At 34.0% G+C, this 16,333-nt stretch overlaps 1 protein-coding gene across 2 annotated transcripts in view; it reads right to left on the bottom strand.

Moving 5' to 3' along the window:
- Positions 1-301: 301 nt before the first annotated feature.
- LOC131529786 (uncharacterized) overlaps positions 302-16,333 on the bottom strand; it is a 137,930-nt gene continuing 121,898 nt past the window's right edge. For both annotated transcript variants that reach the window (XM_058759681.1, XM_058759682.1), the window contains 17 exons: positions 15,999-16,172; positions 14,674-14,847; positions 14,362-14,526; positions 12,432-12,605; positions 11,810-11,983; positions 11,519-11,689; positions 11,205-11,378; positions 8,867-9,037; positions 7,836-8,009; positions 7,499-7,672; positions 6,549-6,722; positions 6,276-6,452; positions 5,449-5,622; positions 4,356-4,529; positions 2,536-2,697; positions 1,259-1,395; positions 302-940 (listed from right to left, as the gene is read on the bottom strand). In XM_058759681.1, the coding sequence (XP_058615664.1) occupies positions 915-940; positions 1,259-1,395; positions 2,536-2,697; positions 4,356-4,529; positions 5,449-5,622; positions 6,276-6,452; positions 6,549-6,722; positions 7,499-7,672; positions 7,836-8,009; positions 8,867-9,037; positions 11,205-11,378; positions 11,519-11,689; positions 11,810-11,983; positions 12,432-12,605; positions 14,362-14,526; positions 14,674-14,847; positions 15,999-16,172 (2,749 nt within the window). In that variant the 3' untranslated portion in view covers positions 302-914. The remainder of the gene's footprint in view (positions 941-1,258; positions 1,396-2,535; positions 2,698-4,355; positions 4,530-5,448; positions 5,623-6,275; positions 6,453-6,548; positions 6,723-7,498; positions 7,673-7,835; positions 8,010-8,866; positions 9,038-11,204; positions 11,379-11,518; positions 11,690-11,809; positions 11,984-12,431; positions 12,606-14,361; positions 14,527-14,673; positions 14,848-15,998; positions 16,173-16,333) is intronic.

Raw genomic sequence — 16,333 nt, 5'->3', positions numbered from 1 at the left:
ACGTAAAATCAGCCGCTTATGTTCGTGTTTGTCCATTTCTAAAATACAGTAAATTATCGTCATTTGCGAATAAAATGCCAATGTAGTGCTGACACGACATGTTTCGCCCCAATCGTCCAGACCGCTCTGAGGACTTGATCTGCTGAAACTGCTGCTTGTTCTTCAGTGTGGTGTGTGTTGATCTCTAGCGGTGAGACTGAAGAACTGCAGATGAGACTTTAAGCAGGAAAATCTTGGCATCTGCTGCTGTATCTCCAATTATACTGATAGCTGCCTATTGAACTAAACTCTTCAAACACAATAAAATGATCAAGTTTTATTTTTAATAGTTACAATATGCAACACATTACATTACAATACAAGAGAAGATTAAAATCACTAAACAAAAAGCATCAGACAGACGATCTAAACTAGTGACTGAAAGCACATCTATTCTAACACTAGTAAAGATCAGTGTGGGCCGCTGTGAGAGAACAGATTCATCCACATCTCTTACTTCAGTCAAAGAGTCTGATCTACAGAGACATGTTTCTCAAGAGACAGACACAGAACTTACAAAAACTAATTTAAATACACATTCTGTATATAAAATATAAGAGAAATGTGATGTAAAACATACATAAATGTAAAATAAAACAATGGTATAAAGAAATATAAATACGACAGGATCACTGATCTTTAAAATGACTCTATTATCGATCACTGATTTGAATCTGTACATGTAGCCCATAATAATTTCATTTTCATTTTAGACTTTCAGTTTATGTCATTTGATATATAAGTGCTAAATTACATTCACAGTTATGATCAGCAATATTTTAATTGCTTCATTATGGACGAGTTTAATCTTAACATGATTATGATGAAGGTCTTCTAGACTTGTGTTCTTACTAATCCACATCTTCTGAGCGTCATCAGACTTGAGTCCCTTCTGTTTCAGCTGTAAAAATACAAAATAGCATTCAGATAAATACAAAACATACAATAAACATTGAACATTACTCATGTGTACATGTATGTTTCTATTAATGCTGCATTATTTCATTTGAAGGTCTTCCACCTGTATACATTAGTAATCATTTTTAAATAGTAATATATAACAGTTAGTATAATAACTTTAGATTTGTTAAAGCAGTGCTATCTGAAGCTGTAGTAGCTGTAGGTTTAGTATTGTTTGTATTAATTGCTTGCTGTTTAGCAACATCTCACCAAAATTATCATCACACATATTAATTTATAACAGAACTAAAGTGAGAACCTTCTGAGGATTCCTCGTCTGATGATGACTTTTCTTGATCTGTTGATTTCACAGATTCCTCCTGAGCTTTAGACCCAGTTAACCATCCACTAATGTAGCTCACACCAGCTCTCAAGAGTGATTGTTCTTTCTCCAGGCTGTGAGGAGGAACCAGAAGAGAACAATGATGTTGAGCAGAACAAGTTGAAAATGTGTTACTATATTTTAATTAGTACAAAGTAGACTGTAACAAAAATATTTGTTTTATTTAATTTTTAAAAAAAATATATAATACATTTAAAACAATTGACATGTTTGTCTGTTTGTGTTAGCATGACAGCGACTCACCTCAGGTTACAGTTTGAGTCTCGTAGCACGTCACTGAGCTGCTGCTTTGAGTTTCCTATTTTATTGTTACTCAGATCAAGCTCTTTTAGAAACTGCAGTGCTTTCTTTTCAGCCAAAGACTGAGCCAAAGCAGCAACATCTGTAATACCACAGTCATTTAGACTAGAAAGAGAAAGACAAACAGACAGAGGAAGAAAATTATTTTCCCTTTAACCCAGAGTGTGATATTAACCCAGAGAGCACAGACACGTTTGTCATTTCTTAGCATAATTTTGTAGACAAAATCACAGTCACTTCAATGAGAAACAAAGTGATGAGGAATTTCACTTAATGGCTTTTCAATGGCAGAGAAATTCCGTGTTTCACATTAATTACTTAAACTATTGTGGCCTGCAATAGTCTAATTTGTCCCACCATAGTTTGATAATGAACTAAAAATCTTTTAATGTTGTTATTAACATAAACTTGCACTGTTGCATGTGTCACTCCGAGTCAGTGAACCTCTGTGAGTGAAGGAGACAGACTGAATGAAACTGCAGTTCACTCTCTGACAGTAGATGGTGCTCACGGAACAGATATTTCACCAGAAACACAGCAGACTGCACTACTTTCTGTTCCTGACATGCACCTTTCACAGAGAAGTCAAATATATTTACGTGTTTTCAAGCAGACATTCCGATTTTTGTATGAATTTTGGTGTTTATGAAACAACAGTAAATACTCAAAGATTTAATATTTATTTTCAAAAATGTATTTTTACATTTTAATCTGGACCAAAACATGCCAGAAAAGACATCTGAAAAAAAAAAAAAAAAAAAAAAAAAAAAAAAAAAAAAAAAAAAAAAAAAAAAAAAAAAAAAAAAAAAAAAAAAAAATATAATACATTTAAAACAATTTACATGTTTGTCTGTTTGTGTTAGCGTGACAGCAACAAATGGATGTTTACTCACCTCAGTTTACAGTTTGAGTCTCGTAGCAGATCACTGAGCTGCTGCTTTGAGTTTCCTATTTTATTGTTACTCAGATCAAGCTCTTTTAGAAACTGCAGTGCTTTCTTTTCAGCCAAAGACTGAGCCAAAGCAGCAACATCTGTAATACCACAGTCATTTAGACTAGAAAGAGAAAGACAAACAGACAGAGGAAGAACATTATTTTCCCTTTAACCCAGAGTGTGATATTAACCCAGAGAGCACAGACACGTTTGTCATTTCTTAGCATAATTTTGTAGACAAAATCACAGTCACTTCAATGAGAAACAATGTGATGAGGAATTACACTTAATGGATTTCCAGTGGCAGAGAAATTCCAGTGTTTCCCATTAATTATTGAAACTATGGTGGCCTGCAATAGTCTAATTTGTCCCACCATAGTTTGATAATGAACCAAAAATCTTTTAAAGTTCTGATTAACATAAACTTGCACTGTTGCATGTGTCGCTCCGAGTCAGTGAACCTCTGTGAGTGAAGGAGACAGACTGAATGAAACTGTAGTTCACTCTCTGACAGTAGATGGTGCTCATGGAACAGATATTTCACCAGAAACACAGCAGACTGCACTACTTTCTGTTCCTGACATGCACCTTTCACAGAGAAGTCAAATATATTTACGTGTTTTCAAGCAGACATTCCGATTTTTGTATGAATTTTGGTGTTTATGAAACAACAGTAAATACTCAAAGATTTAATATTTATTTTCAAAAATGTATTTTTACATTTTAATCTGGACCAAAACATGCCAGAAAAGACATCTGAAAAAAAAAAAAAAAAAAATATAAAAATTTAAACGAATAATAAAAATAAACATTTATTTGAATTAAAAAATAAAAAATAAATTGGGAATCCCCCCCCCCCATTTTTGTGTACTATTTTATTGTATTTTCAAAAGCATCGTTATGTTCAAACTTCTTTTTGTTATATAAAAAAAAAATAAATAAATTTGTTATTAACCTTGACTGAAATAATGAAATAATAATCAGAAAAATCTCTCTTTTTTTTTAACTGGACTTTTTTTAACATTTAGACAAAATATTAAAGTAAATTGTTTTCATGTGTTTTATGCTTTGTGTCATATTTGATAAATCAGGTTTTTATGGCTCATATATCTTAATATATAGTGAGAATATGGGTTTTAAATGATAAATGATGTTCTAAAATATAAATGAAGGAAACAGGGCAGTTTAAAAATCAAACAAATTATACATAATAAAGAAAAATAAAAGCACAATCGAAGTGTCAGAGATAGAAGATTCTGCAACTTATCAATGTTAATTTCTGTTAATGTTATAATACCAGTTACTCTTATCACAAACATAATTTCTTGTATTAAACTAATTGTCTTTTTTGCGCTCTGTTGCTCACACTCTGTCTGGTTTGAGGCGCATGTACTTTGGACAGCTTGGCTGATACTGTTACCTCGCTGTTGTTCGCTCTGGGGTCTCTTGACATTTTTAAAAAGTATCTTGTAGTTACACATTTATTCATGACCGTTAGTGATGTTACTGTTACTGAGGTTCTTCGTGTCACACTGCACATTTAAAGCTAATCAGTATGAAATTATCACCTGCCTCATCTGTGACACTGTGAAATTCACTGGCCAAATTTTACCTGTGTTTACCTGGCAGGTGTTTATAACAGACCCTGCTTTCATCAGTTCATAAAACACAACAGGAATTATTTTCCACAAATATAACGTGAACTCAGGCTCTTTGTGAAATATTGAGTAAAAGTGTTAAGAGTTAAATTGTTGAAATGATTTTAAGCATGTTCCTCACCTCAATCTCTCCAGTTTACAGCGTGAATCCTTCAGTACGTCACACAGAATCTGCACTCCTTTGTTTTCTATTTTATTTCCACTGAGGTCCAGCTCTCTCAGGTGTGAAAGGTTTGAACACAGAGCTGAAGTCAGCATGAGACACTGTTTCTCTGTAATACTGCATCTACACAGACTGAAGACAGAAAGAGAAAAGACAATGAATCAGATGCATGTTAAGTTTATGTGTGAGTTAAATGCATCATAACTAAATGTCATATAGCACACTAATACACCAGCAGAAGCATGAAAATATATTATAGAACTATAAACCAATCCCTAGCCAGGATTTGAGGATACTAGATTCAACCAAGTTTAGACAATCATCACTCAGTCAAAATATATGTTATAAATGTAGATCTGATTTTGTGAATTATAAATGTAGAACTGATTGAAACATTTCAATCGACTATTTTCATATTCTTAATGTGAGAAAAATCACAATCTCAATTTAAAGACATGTTAGAGTAGTTTAATGTTCTTTGATTTTTAAATGGAATATAAGTATATTAAGTGAAGAAAGCGAAGTCAAGTTAAATTTACTGCATGCAGGTGTAGTTTGTTACTGTTTCTATTATAAATCACAGCAGTGGGCGTCTACTTGGGTTTCTGAAATCGTGTTTTTACAAACTTAAAATGAGGATAGAAAATTTTACAAACATTTACAAACTTTTGGGGAAAAAACATTGCTATCTTCACAAGCAAACCTTCAGAAACATGCAGTTCATGATCCCTTTTAGATTTAGTGAAAAGCACCATCAGTGTTATAGAAACCATTTAATTCTGTCAGAATAATCTATTGTCATGCAAGTTCTTGTCCGCTCACTTCTGTCTCATTTTGCAGCAAAGTTTTGTCAGATTTCATCATATAAATCTTTCTGCTGATAGAAATACTGAACCATCAGTCCATTAGCTCATAGTACTTTACAATCTTTCTTTAGAAGGAGAAACGCCAGAAAATTCAGTGCTATACATTTTGTAACTTGTGCCCTGTTGTCTTAATAAATAGTATATTTAAATCACATGTAACTGCTGTACAGTGTAATGATACTAACTGTAGTTTCTTCAGCTTGCATTGTGAACTGCTCAACAGAACACCAAGGTTTTCAACTCCAGAGTCTCCTAGTTTATTCTCACTGAGGTTCAGCTCTCTCAGGTGTGATGGGTTTGATTTCAGAGCTGAAGTCAGGATGAGACACTGTTTCTCTGTAATACTGCATCCACACAGACTGAAGACAAGAGAAAAGACAACGTTAAGTTAATGTGTAAGTTAAATGCATCATGAATAAACACCATACTGTCATTAACACACCAGCAAAAACCTGGAAACTTAATTATAGAAACATAAACCAAGACAGAAGCATAACTGTGATTTGAGGATACTAGTTACAACACAAGCCTGGAGCATCTTCACTCTCGGACATAAAAAGTTTGTGAATTATAAATGTAGATTAATATCACTGAAACATAACATTTAAATTGACTGTTTTCACATTGTTCATTTGAGAAAATAAAGAAAAGTTTGTAATCACAATTAAGTATTTTTTAGAGTCTAGTTTATCATCACAAAATACAAATATTGCTTAATAAAAACTGATTTTGTGAAAAGTACCATTAGTCCTGTAAAAACCACATAACTGTCAGAATAATCTGTCAGTCATGTTACGTTCATTTTTTTTAAGTCTGCTTTTACTTCTATCTCTTTTTGCAGAAAATGTTTGACAGACTTCAGCATATGAAAATTTTATAGCCACAAAGTTTTAAATGCTTCAAAGTTTGTTTGTTTTTCTACTGACACACAAACTGAATCATCAGTCCATCAGCTCATAATATAATATACTTTAATCACACTGTAGCTGCTGTACAGTATAATATTACTAACGCTAGTTTCTTCAGCTTGCATTGTGGGTTCATCAGTAGATCACTGAGGTTTGCCATGACTCTTGATTGTCCTACTTCATTCCCACTCAGGTCCAGCTCTCTCAGGTGTGATGGGTTTGATTTCAGAGCTGAAGTCAGAGCTGAACAATCTTCAGCTTTTATATCACAAGATCTTAACCTGCATTCAGAGAAATGAGACAAATATTATTTTTTTCATTCTGTTTCATTAAAATACTAAAACACTAATTGTTTGTTGTACGTGAATGTTCCTCACCTCAATTTCTCCAGTTTACAGGATGAATCCTTCAGTACATCATAAAATGTATTCACTCTTGTGTGTTTAAGTTTATTTCCACTGAGGTCCAGTTCTCTCAGGTGTGATGGGTTTGATTTCAGAGCTGAAGTCAGGAAGACACACTGCTTCTCTCTAATATTGCATTTACACAGTCTGAAGACAGAAAGAGAAAGCACAATGGATCAGATCATTGATGGCATCTTACAAAAACAGCAACAGTAGGCATATAGTCTTTAGTTGCCATAGTTTAACTGTTTTTAATTGTTTTTAAGTTCCAAAAAAACAAGATGTTTTCTTTTCATTTATTTATTTATTTTTAAACTAGAGACATAAATGTATTTTTTTTTGTCTCTCATTCATTGTTGCAGCAAATGTGAATCTCATAATATTTTTGCAGAACATGTACACAACCAGTACAGTTTATCGGTAACACTTTACAATAAGGTTCATTAGTTAAACATTAGTTAATGTATTAACTAACATGAACGAACCATGAGCAATACATTTGTTACTGTATTTACTAATCTTCGCTAACGTTAGTTAATAAAAATACAGATGTTCATTGTTTGTTCATGTTAGTTCACAGTGCATTAACTAATGTTAACAAGATTTTAATAATGTATTAGTAAATGTTGAAATTAACATGAACTAATAATAAACTGCACTTATACAGCGTTTATTAATCTTTGTTAATGTTAACTAATGTAGTTAACTAATGAACCTTATTGTAAAGTGTTACCAGTTTATCAAATACTTTAAATTAAACCCAATTATTTCCTAATTAGACACATATTATTAAGTGTGACCAATAGAGAAACAGTTGCTGTACTGATGCAGTGCTACAGTTTAAATACTGTAAACTGGGCCTGTTTGACTAATCAGTGACTTTTAATCACACTCTAGCTGCTGTACAGTATAATGATACTAACGCTAGTATTTCCAGCTTGCATTGTGGGTTCATCAGTAGATCACTGAGGTTTTCAAATCCAGCGTCTCCTAGTTCATTTCTACTCAGGTCCAGTTCTCTCAGGTGTGATGGGTTTGATTTCAGAGCTGAAGTCAGAGCAGAACAACCTTCATCTGTCATAAAACAGCCTCTTAACCTATATTGGGGAAAAGAGAAAAGCAGAAAATAAATCATTCTGTAAAGACATAGAAAGAGAGATCATCTTGACTTCACCAGATCACAAAATACTCAGTGTCTTTGTTTAAAAACTGTTGAAGTGATTTTAATCATTTTGATTCTTGTATGTGAATGTTACTGACCTCAATCTCTCCAGTTTACAGTGTACATCCTTCAGTGTTTCAGATACATGCTTCACTCCTTTGTTTTCTATTTTATTTCCACTCAGGTTCAGTTTTCTCAGGTGTGATGGGTTTGATTTCAGAGCTGAAGTCAGGATGAGACACTGATTCTCTGTAATACTGCATCCACGCAGACTGAAGACAGAAAGAGAAAAAATAATGAATCAGATCTATAAAAAATCATCTAAGGTTTTGGAGGATTTGGATCATTTGCATGACTGTAATTTGTCATTTGAAAGTCACACGTGAAATTCTCTCGAACAGCATTTACATTATAAAGCATTACTTCTATTCCAGATGCATTTGTTTCATGTCAATTTTAAGACCGGTTCTTCTATGTCAATGTCACCTTTCACTCAACGGGCAAATGTGTTTAGTTCTGCTGTTCCCAGCTACATACAGTAAGGTTTCCTTAGTTAACTACATTAGTTAACAAGAACTAATGATGAACAATACTTCTACAGCATTTTTCAAATTAAAAGTTGTATCTCTTAACATTACGCTCTGTGAACTAACATGAACAAGCAACAAACATTAAAGATTAATCTGATCAAGTGTTCATTCATTAAAGTGCTGTATGTGTGCCGCAATTAAAAAAATAAATAAATAAAAACTGTCCCCGAATTTAAACAGGACTGAAGAACTAGGGTGAACGTCAGCCGATAAAGATTGGTGGCCAATCTGTTGGTACATTATTCATTTGTTTTGTTCTGAATCGGGCACTAAATTGTTGAAATGTTGCATTTTTGTTTTGAGGAGTTTGTAAGTTCTGGAAAAAAACATTGTTCTCCCTCTACAGTAACTGAACTAATTAATAATGACCCATGATCAAAGTGACTCGGACTACTGTTTAAAGCTAATTGTCATTTTCTGACAATTATTTGTTTTTAATGGCCTGTTTAATTTTAATACTTCACATTGTGACACCTCTGGCTCAAACAAATGAGAGAATAGTTTTATCAAATACATGTTAACTGATGTAAGATACTCACATCAGTGTGTTGAGTTTACAGTGTTTATCCTGCAGTAGAGCAGCGATCTGATTCACTCGTGTGTCTCCTAGTTCATGTCCTCTCAGATTCAGCTCTCTCAGGAGTAACGGGTTTTTACCCACAATTCCAGTCACATACTGACAGGCTTCATCTGCAGCAGGACCCAGAAACCTGCAGAAGGTAAAGCAGGATTCAGTTTAATTATGAAATAAATGTACACTGCCTTACAAAACATGTTGATAAAACAGAATTCATTATTGTTCCTAATGACAAGCTCTATTTACTGTTTTACTTTGAACGTAAAAAAATATATATTTTTTGACATTCAAATGTCAAAAAAACAGTGATGTCAAAAAACAGAAACAGTGCAAATGTCACGAGGAGCAGAAGGGCATGTAGAACCTTAATGGACAGACACAAAATTAAGTTTGTTACAGCACATTCCTTATCAGAATTTAAGGAGCTTTCTCTTGGCCACACCGAGCCGTAAAATTGACAAATGACCAACACAACGCCCAATTCTCTTACTAGCTTCCTGCCATGCACTCCTTATCCCCTCATGAGATCCATAAAACACCAAAGATCTGAGGAAAACATCGGATGTATTCCAGAACAGGACTTCACTGTTGTTTCTTATCACTTAAACATAATTTAACCAGGATGGGACAAGAATCTCCTGGTGCCTTTAACCATAATTCAGTGATGGTATCATTAAGAAAAGACAGATATACGTTGACCAGACGCTGAACAAACCTACACCACGGACATTCCCATGACCTCAAGACCTTTCCTCTTCGTTCTCCTGCTTTCCAAAGGAATGCGCTCTTTCTCCCTTCTTGGGCAAAGAACACCCAAACTTTTATTGACTTTGCCAAAAGGATAATCAGTAATGACTGCTGCTATTAAAGCAATATACTCAAGAGACTATGTATTAATGTGTATTTTATGCCTTTTTCAAGCTTGCTGTGGTTATTAGGATTTAGGATATTTTAATCTATGCCTTAACCGTTTAGTAGATAAAATTAGTATATGTATTCGGAAAGACAAATACATTATATTTGATATTGAATTAACGCTTGTTTTGATAGCAATAATGCGGTGTGGACCAATGTTGACTTTTAGCATCATAAGGCATGATTATAACACTTTATAGAAATCTGCTAGGATATTTCCTCCATGTGACATATTTATTAGCAGATAATATATGCTCGCTGCTAAAACTTTGGTCTCGCCTCACTGATTGCGCTGTGAAGTGCCTACAGACTTAACATCAGGTTGGCCATCCAAGACTTCAACACTCTGTCAACTTCTGACCAAAGAAACTTTCAAAGCCTGAAGCAGCCCAAGAACTTTAAAGCGTTGCCATTCGCACGTTGCCAAGAAGCCAACCACTTACAGACGGGATTCCCAGTGACGTCACAAAAGGACCGCACCCGCAGCCAATCAACAGCTTCGGGGTTCCCTCAAGCAACCATCCAGGGAACGAGCCAGCCGTCAACTCAAAGCAAGTAAACAAACAAACCATCTCCAGTTCTTGCTGAGCTGGTTTAAATTAATCTTTAAGAGTCAAGTCAAAGCCTCTGTTTGTGACTTCCTCAGGTCGTATTTACAATACACTTGGAAAAGAGCATTAGAACCTTAAACATTCTTCAAATTGCCATCACCTTGCCAGAAAGTGTGTATGTGTGTGTATGTGTTTTGTTAGTATTGTATCATAGAATAGCAAATAAACTCTCATTTAATTTATAAAGAATGGTCTGGTGCTGTGTTTTTCAAGTTTGAAACTATTTGCCACCCAACCAATTCCGTATTATTACCGTGGCCACGAAATACACAGAATTGCTAAGATATACTGGTTTAATGCTCGCTGAACGAGTCGTTAATAAAGTATAAATTATACATTTTGATTAATATCAATTAGTCAGATCAATATTTAATCTCTATGATTCGATTTCCTAAAGCTAAAATTCAAAATAAATGCTTAAATGAGGAGCTAATTTTTACAGGCAAAAGATCTTTCCAGACAGCACATGTTTGTGAAGACCTGGAGACTCATAGATCTGCTGTAGAGTGATACAGTGTTGAGAATCTGGGCTTGATGGAAATTAAACCACAGTGTATTCAGAAAACGTTAGTAACAAACTACTGAGTATCAGCACATCTAGTGGCTCATAATGTCTATTTAAACATTACTGTAGCTTATACCACAACAATTTGTCACCAACAACACAGTACCTCAGATGCACCAAATCGAAGCTTATTGTATTGGCAAAATAATATTATGTATGAATATTTAGCCTGCATGTCTTTTATCTTGTATTATTTCATCCCGCCTCACCTCAGTGTCTTCAGTTGATAGTTTGGATCCTGTAGTAAATGATTGAGCTGCTTCACTCCTGATTGTCCAGGATCATTTCCTGTGAGATCCAGCTCTATCAGGTGTGAAGGGTTTGATCTCAGAGCTGAAGCCAGAGCTTTATAACCTTCTTCAGTGATGCTGCAGTCTGAAAGTCTATTTGGAAAAAGTTTTATAATAATCAAAAAGTATTACGTGATTTATAGAATTAAAAACACATTTCTTCCTGTTAAAATATACATTTTATTATGAAAAAGATATATACGTTACATGCAATCAATGATAATTCAACTCACCTGAGTTTCTGCAGTGTGCAGTTTGTATTTTCTAATCCGTTCTGGAGTTTCTTCACTCCTGAATCCTGCAGATTATTGTTGCTCATGTCAAGCTCTTTCAGACTGGAGTTTGATCTCAGGACTGTAGCGAGAGCTGAACAGCTTTCCTCTGTTAGACCACACTTACACAGACTAAAATGATGAACAGAGAATTTACAAAGTACTTTATTATTGTCTTTTGGTTACTGTGCAGTTTATCTCATCTCTTCAAGATACTTTAAATGTGAAACAATAAATAAACTCAATACTCACATCAGTGTGTTGAGTTTACAGTGTTTATCCTGCAGTAGAGCAGTGATCTGATTCACTCGTGTGTCTCCTAGTTCACGTTCACTCAGATTCAGTTCTCTCAGTAGTAACGGGTTTTTACCCACAATTCCTTTCACATACTGACAGGCTTCATCTGCAGCAGGATTTTGTAACAACCTGGAGACATGAGAAGTACACTGACATTTCACAACTGTACATAGCAGTGCTGCCTTCTACAACGAGATGAAGATCAGGAGACAATGAAGATCATCTTGATACACTTGGTAGGCTTTTCACACCACAAATGCAACATAACAGACAGTTTTGTTGAAATCTGCCTCTTTTTTATATAAAAGTTGAAAAAATTCAATGTTACAAGTGTAATCCAAAATAACCGTTAAACTCAAATCACTGCAAAAAGAAATAATGAATTTATTAAAATATTCCAATCTTTTGACAAATCATAGTTATTTAATAAAAAAAGAATTGAATTCAAAGGTAAGATGTGGTAAATTAATGTAAATATAGGTACATGTAAATGTTGCACACAGAGATAAAATATGGTTTGATGGTTTAATTGCATTTCAGCTAAAATCTTAAATTTATTACACTTAAGGACACTCACCTCAGTGTCTTCAGCTGATAGTTTGGATCCTGTAGTAAATCATTGAGCTGCTTCACTCCTGATTGTCCAGGATCATTTCCTGTGAGATCCAGCTCTATCAGGTGTGAAGGGTTTGATCTCAGAGCTGAAGCCAGAGCTTTATAACCTTCTTCAGTGATACTGCAGTCTGAAAGTCTACAGAAAATAAATACATGAATTAAAAGTAATATTGTGGTTCAAATTAATCCATTCATCCAGCGCACAATCACAATTAATGTAAGAGTTGATTAGAACAAATGAATGCATGATTCTGATTGGCTACAGATGTGTTGATTATTTTGAATAACTGCACAGCTAAAGTAGTTCCTGGCATGTCTTGACTGCATTACAGTTTCATATCACTTCATCAGATTACTTTCCTTACAGTCTACAAAAGCAAAAGAACCAAAACCCCTGAAGATAATGACCAAGCAAACAATAGGATAAAAAAACCAAAAACAAACAAAAAAAAAATGAAATGAAATGGCACATCTCATTCGGGCTAAGAACCATTTATGAATTAGTTCATTGGTTTATACGCATTAAAAATCAATTGGTTATTTTAGTAGCATGAAAACAACAACAACAACACTTTTTCAAACTGGGAATACATTTCATACAGAAAGTGAGCAAAGAACATCCCCATCATTGAAGCCATCAATGACGAGCATGAGTTCTGTCCTCTTACAAAAACTCCCATTAAAATCAAGTCTATACTGCAAAATGATGAGTGAGTACGTGCCATGAACTGAACAAAAGTCTGACATGTTCACTAATCTAAACACCTCTGGATTTGGCTCTACATGTATATGCTCAACAGAAACGTGTGATTGGTTAAAATGCTACACGCTTTTTATGCAACATGCCTAAAAAGAAAATCTGATGTAACATCAGCAGATCTTAATTAAATCATGAATTTGGGTGAATTTTTGTCAATTTTAGTGCCATTTTTTGCCCAAAGTCCCCGTTAATTTTCAACCCTACTTGGATTATGTACAGAAAGATACTTGGGGGTTACTCCACCCCAAAATGCAAATTTTTGTCATTAATCACTTACCTCATATCGTTCCAAACCCGATAAAACTTTGTTCGTCTTCGGAACACAATTTAAGATATTTTGGATGAAAACCGGGAGGGCTTGTGACTGTCCCATTGACTGCCAAGTAAATTACACTGTCAAGGCCCAGAAAAGTATAAAAAACATTGTCAAAATAGTCCATCTGCCATCAGTGGTTCAATCTGAATTTTATGAAGCGACGAGAAATGCCGCTACGCTGACACAAAGAGACAGAGAGGCAATTGTTGAATAAATGTCGTTATTTTTATTTTCTTTGCGTACAAAAGTATTCTTGTCGCTTCATAAAATTCAGATTGAACCACTGATGGCAGATGGACTATTTTGACGATGTTTTCACAGTGTTATTTACTTGGCAGTCAATGGGACAGTCACAAGCCTCCCGGTTTTCATCCAAAATATCTTAAATTGTGTTCTGAAGACGAACAAAGTTTTAACGGGTTTGGAACGATATGGGTTATGATTAATGACAAAATTTGCATTTTGGGGTGGAGTATCCCTTTAAGAAAGTAGGAGACTGATTTTTACATATATGTGCTTTGTTTCTAAATTTCATCCTTAGCCTAGGAAAAATATAATTGTGAACAAATGTTATAGCTATTTTATTTATTTTGTATTTTTTTATTACTGTCATAAGAGGTAGCACTGTTGTAAGGTTAATAATGACATGACTTTCATACACAAAAAAATTCACAAATTTGTTCTCTATGCACAGTTAGTAAATGAAAACCACTGTCTATATATATATATATATATATATATATATATATATATATATATATATTATTCCTGTGATTGTTGTGGTGTTGAGTGTAGCTGATGGTGAAATGTACTCACTTCAGTATCTTCAGCTTAGACTTCTGCAGTCCCTCACAGATCTCTTTGACTCCTGAGTCCAGCAGACGGCTGTTGTTCAGGTTCATCTCTTTCAGGATGGTTTTGGAGGAGAGAACAGTAGCTAGAACTGAACAGTTTTTCTCTGTCAGCTTACAATTATTCACCCTGAACACAAAAAATCATTATTTATTATTCAGAACATATTCAACACACTTCAGATGAACAGCTCTTCATATCTGCTCACACATGTGGACGACAGTCTTTTACACTCAATAAAGAGAAGATATATTGTATAAAATCATGTTCACTCACTTCATTTTCTCCAGTTTGCTATGAGAGTCCATCAAAAGAGCAGAGAGTTTCTCTCCATCCAGATCTCCTAATTTATCTTCACTCAGATCCAGTTCTGTCAGTAATAATGGACTTTTACCCAGAACTTTAGTGAGATACTCACACGCTTCCTGTGCAGCAGGACTTTTCAAAAACCTACAGGAAGCAGAATTATTAGATTACATATTCCAAATGTATGCCTTCAGGAGAAAGATAGAAGCTCTCAATCTGAATGAATCTCTAAACAGAGTAGAATAATTAACTACAAACATTTGTCTTGATGAATTAAACGAAAATTAAATTTACAGCATGCAATAAAGATACAAAGATACAAGCAAACATCAGTAGCAGAAAGTACAGAAATGTGTTTTCACTTATTACTTCTTTATACATAAACAGAATACATAAAACAGCATATCTTTAATTACAGCAGATGATCAAAATAAAACATGGCCAAAAATAATACTAACAGAAAATGAGAATGTGATATAATTTGTCTAAACACACGTGACACCGCCTGACAAATACACTGAATCATTATCAGATATTCTCTTGTGAACACAAATACTGCTTATCTGTGAAAATAGCGGAAAATACATTATCAGTGCTATAATAATAAATTAATTTTTCCAATGATCAGCCAATAATATCTCAGCCACCGATATACTGTACCCTCTAGTCCAGTGTAGCATTAATGTAAAATGTGTGTAGTATGTGGTTGAAGTTACAGTTACGATAATTGCCTCCAGTTTCATTGAGAATATATGTGACCCTGGACCACAAAACCAGTCTTAAGTCGCTTGTAGCAATAGCCAAAAATACATTGTATGGATCAAAATGATAGATTTTTCTTTTATGCCAAAAAACATTAGGATATTAAGTAAAGATCATGTTCCATGAAGATATTTTGTAAATTTCTTACCGTAAATGTATCAAAACTTAATTTTTGATTAGTAATATGCATTGCTAAGAACTTCATTTGGACAACTTTAAAGGTGATTTTCTTAATATTTAGATTTTTTTGCACCCTCAGATTCCAGATTTTCAAATAGTTGTATCTCAGCCAAATATTGTCCTATTCTAACAAACCATACATCAATGGAAAGCTTATTTATTCAGCTTTCAGACGATGTATAAATCTCAATTTCGAAAAATTGACACTTTGTGTAATACACATATGTATTACTCAAATAAAAGAAATAAGCACAATCAGTTATGTTTTACATCGTATTACAAAACAGAAAAACTGTTACAAACATTGAAAAAACATCAGTGTTTATTTTGAAATATCTGAAAGCTTTTATTACCTGATGATCTTTAATGAACACTGTCCATCCTGCAGTAAATCACTGAGCTGCTTCACTCCTGATTGTCCAGGATCATTTCCTGTGAGATCCAGCTCTATCAGGTGTGAAGGGTTTGATCTCAGAGCTGAAGCCAGAGCTTTATAACCTTCTTCAGTGATACTGCAGTCTGAAAGTCTGTATATGAAAGAATTAGTTAAGTACTGCATGATCTACACTAAATAAGCAAAAAGCATATAAACTAAAGTGACATCATTTAAATCATAAGAAAAAAAAAACTGTAAGAAAAATTAAACTAATAATTATATTTTTTTAAAAGTAATTCTAAAAAGCATTGC

Source organism: Onychostoma macrolepis, chromosome 22 (assembly GCF_012432095.1).
Source record: "Onychostoma macrolepis isolate SWU-2019 chromosome 22, ASM1243209v1, whole genome shotgun sequence".
Lineage (NCBI taxonomy): Eukaryota > Metazoa > Chordata > Actinopteri > Cypriniformes > Cyprinidae > Onychostoma > Onychostoma macrolepis.
The sequence above is the reverse complement of the archived record's forward strand: the minus strand, read 5'-3'. Positions and strand labels throughout refer to the sequence as shown.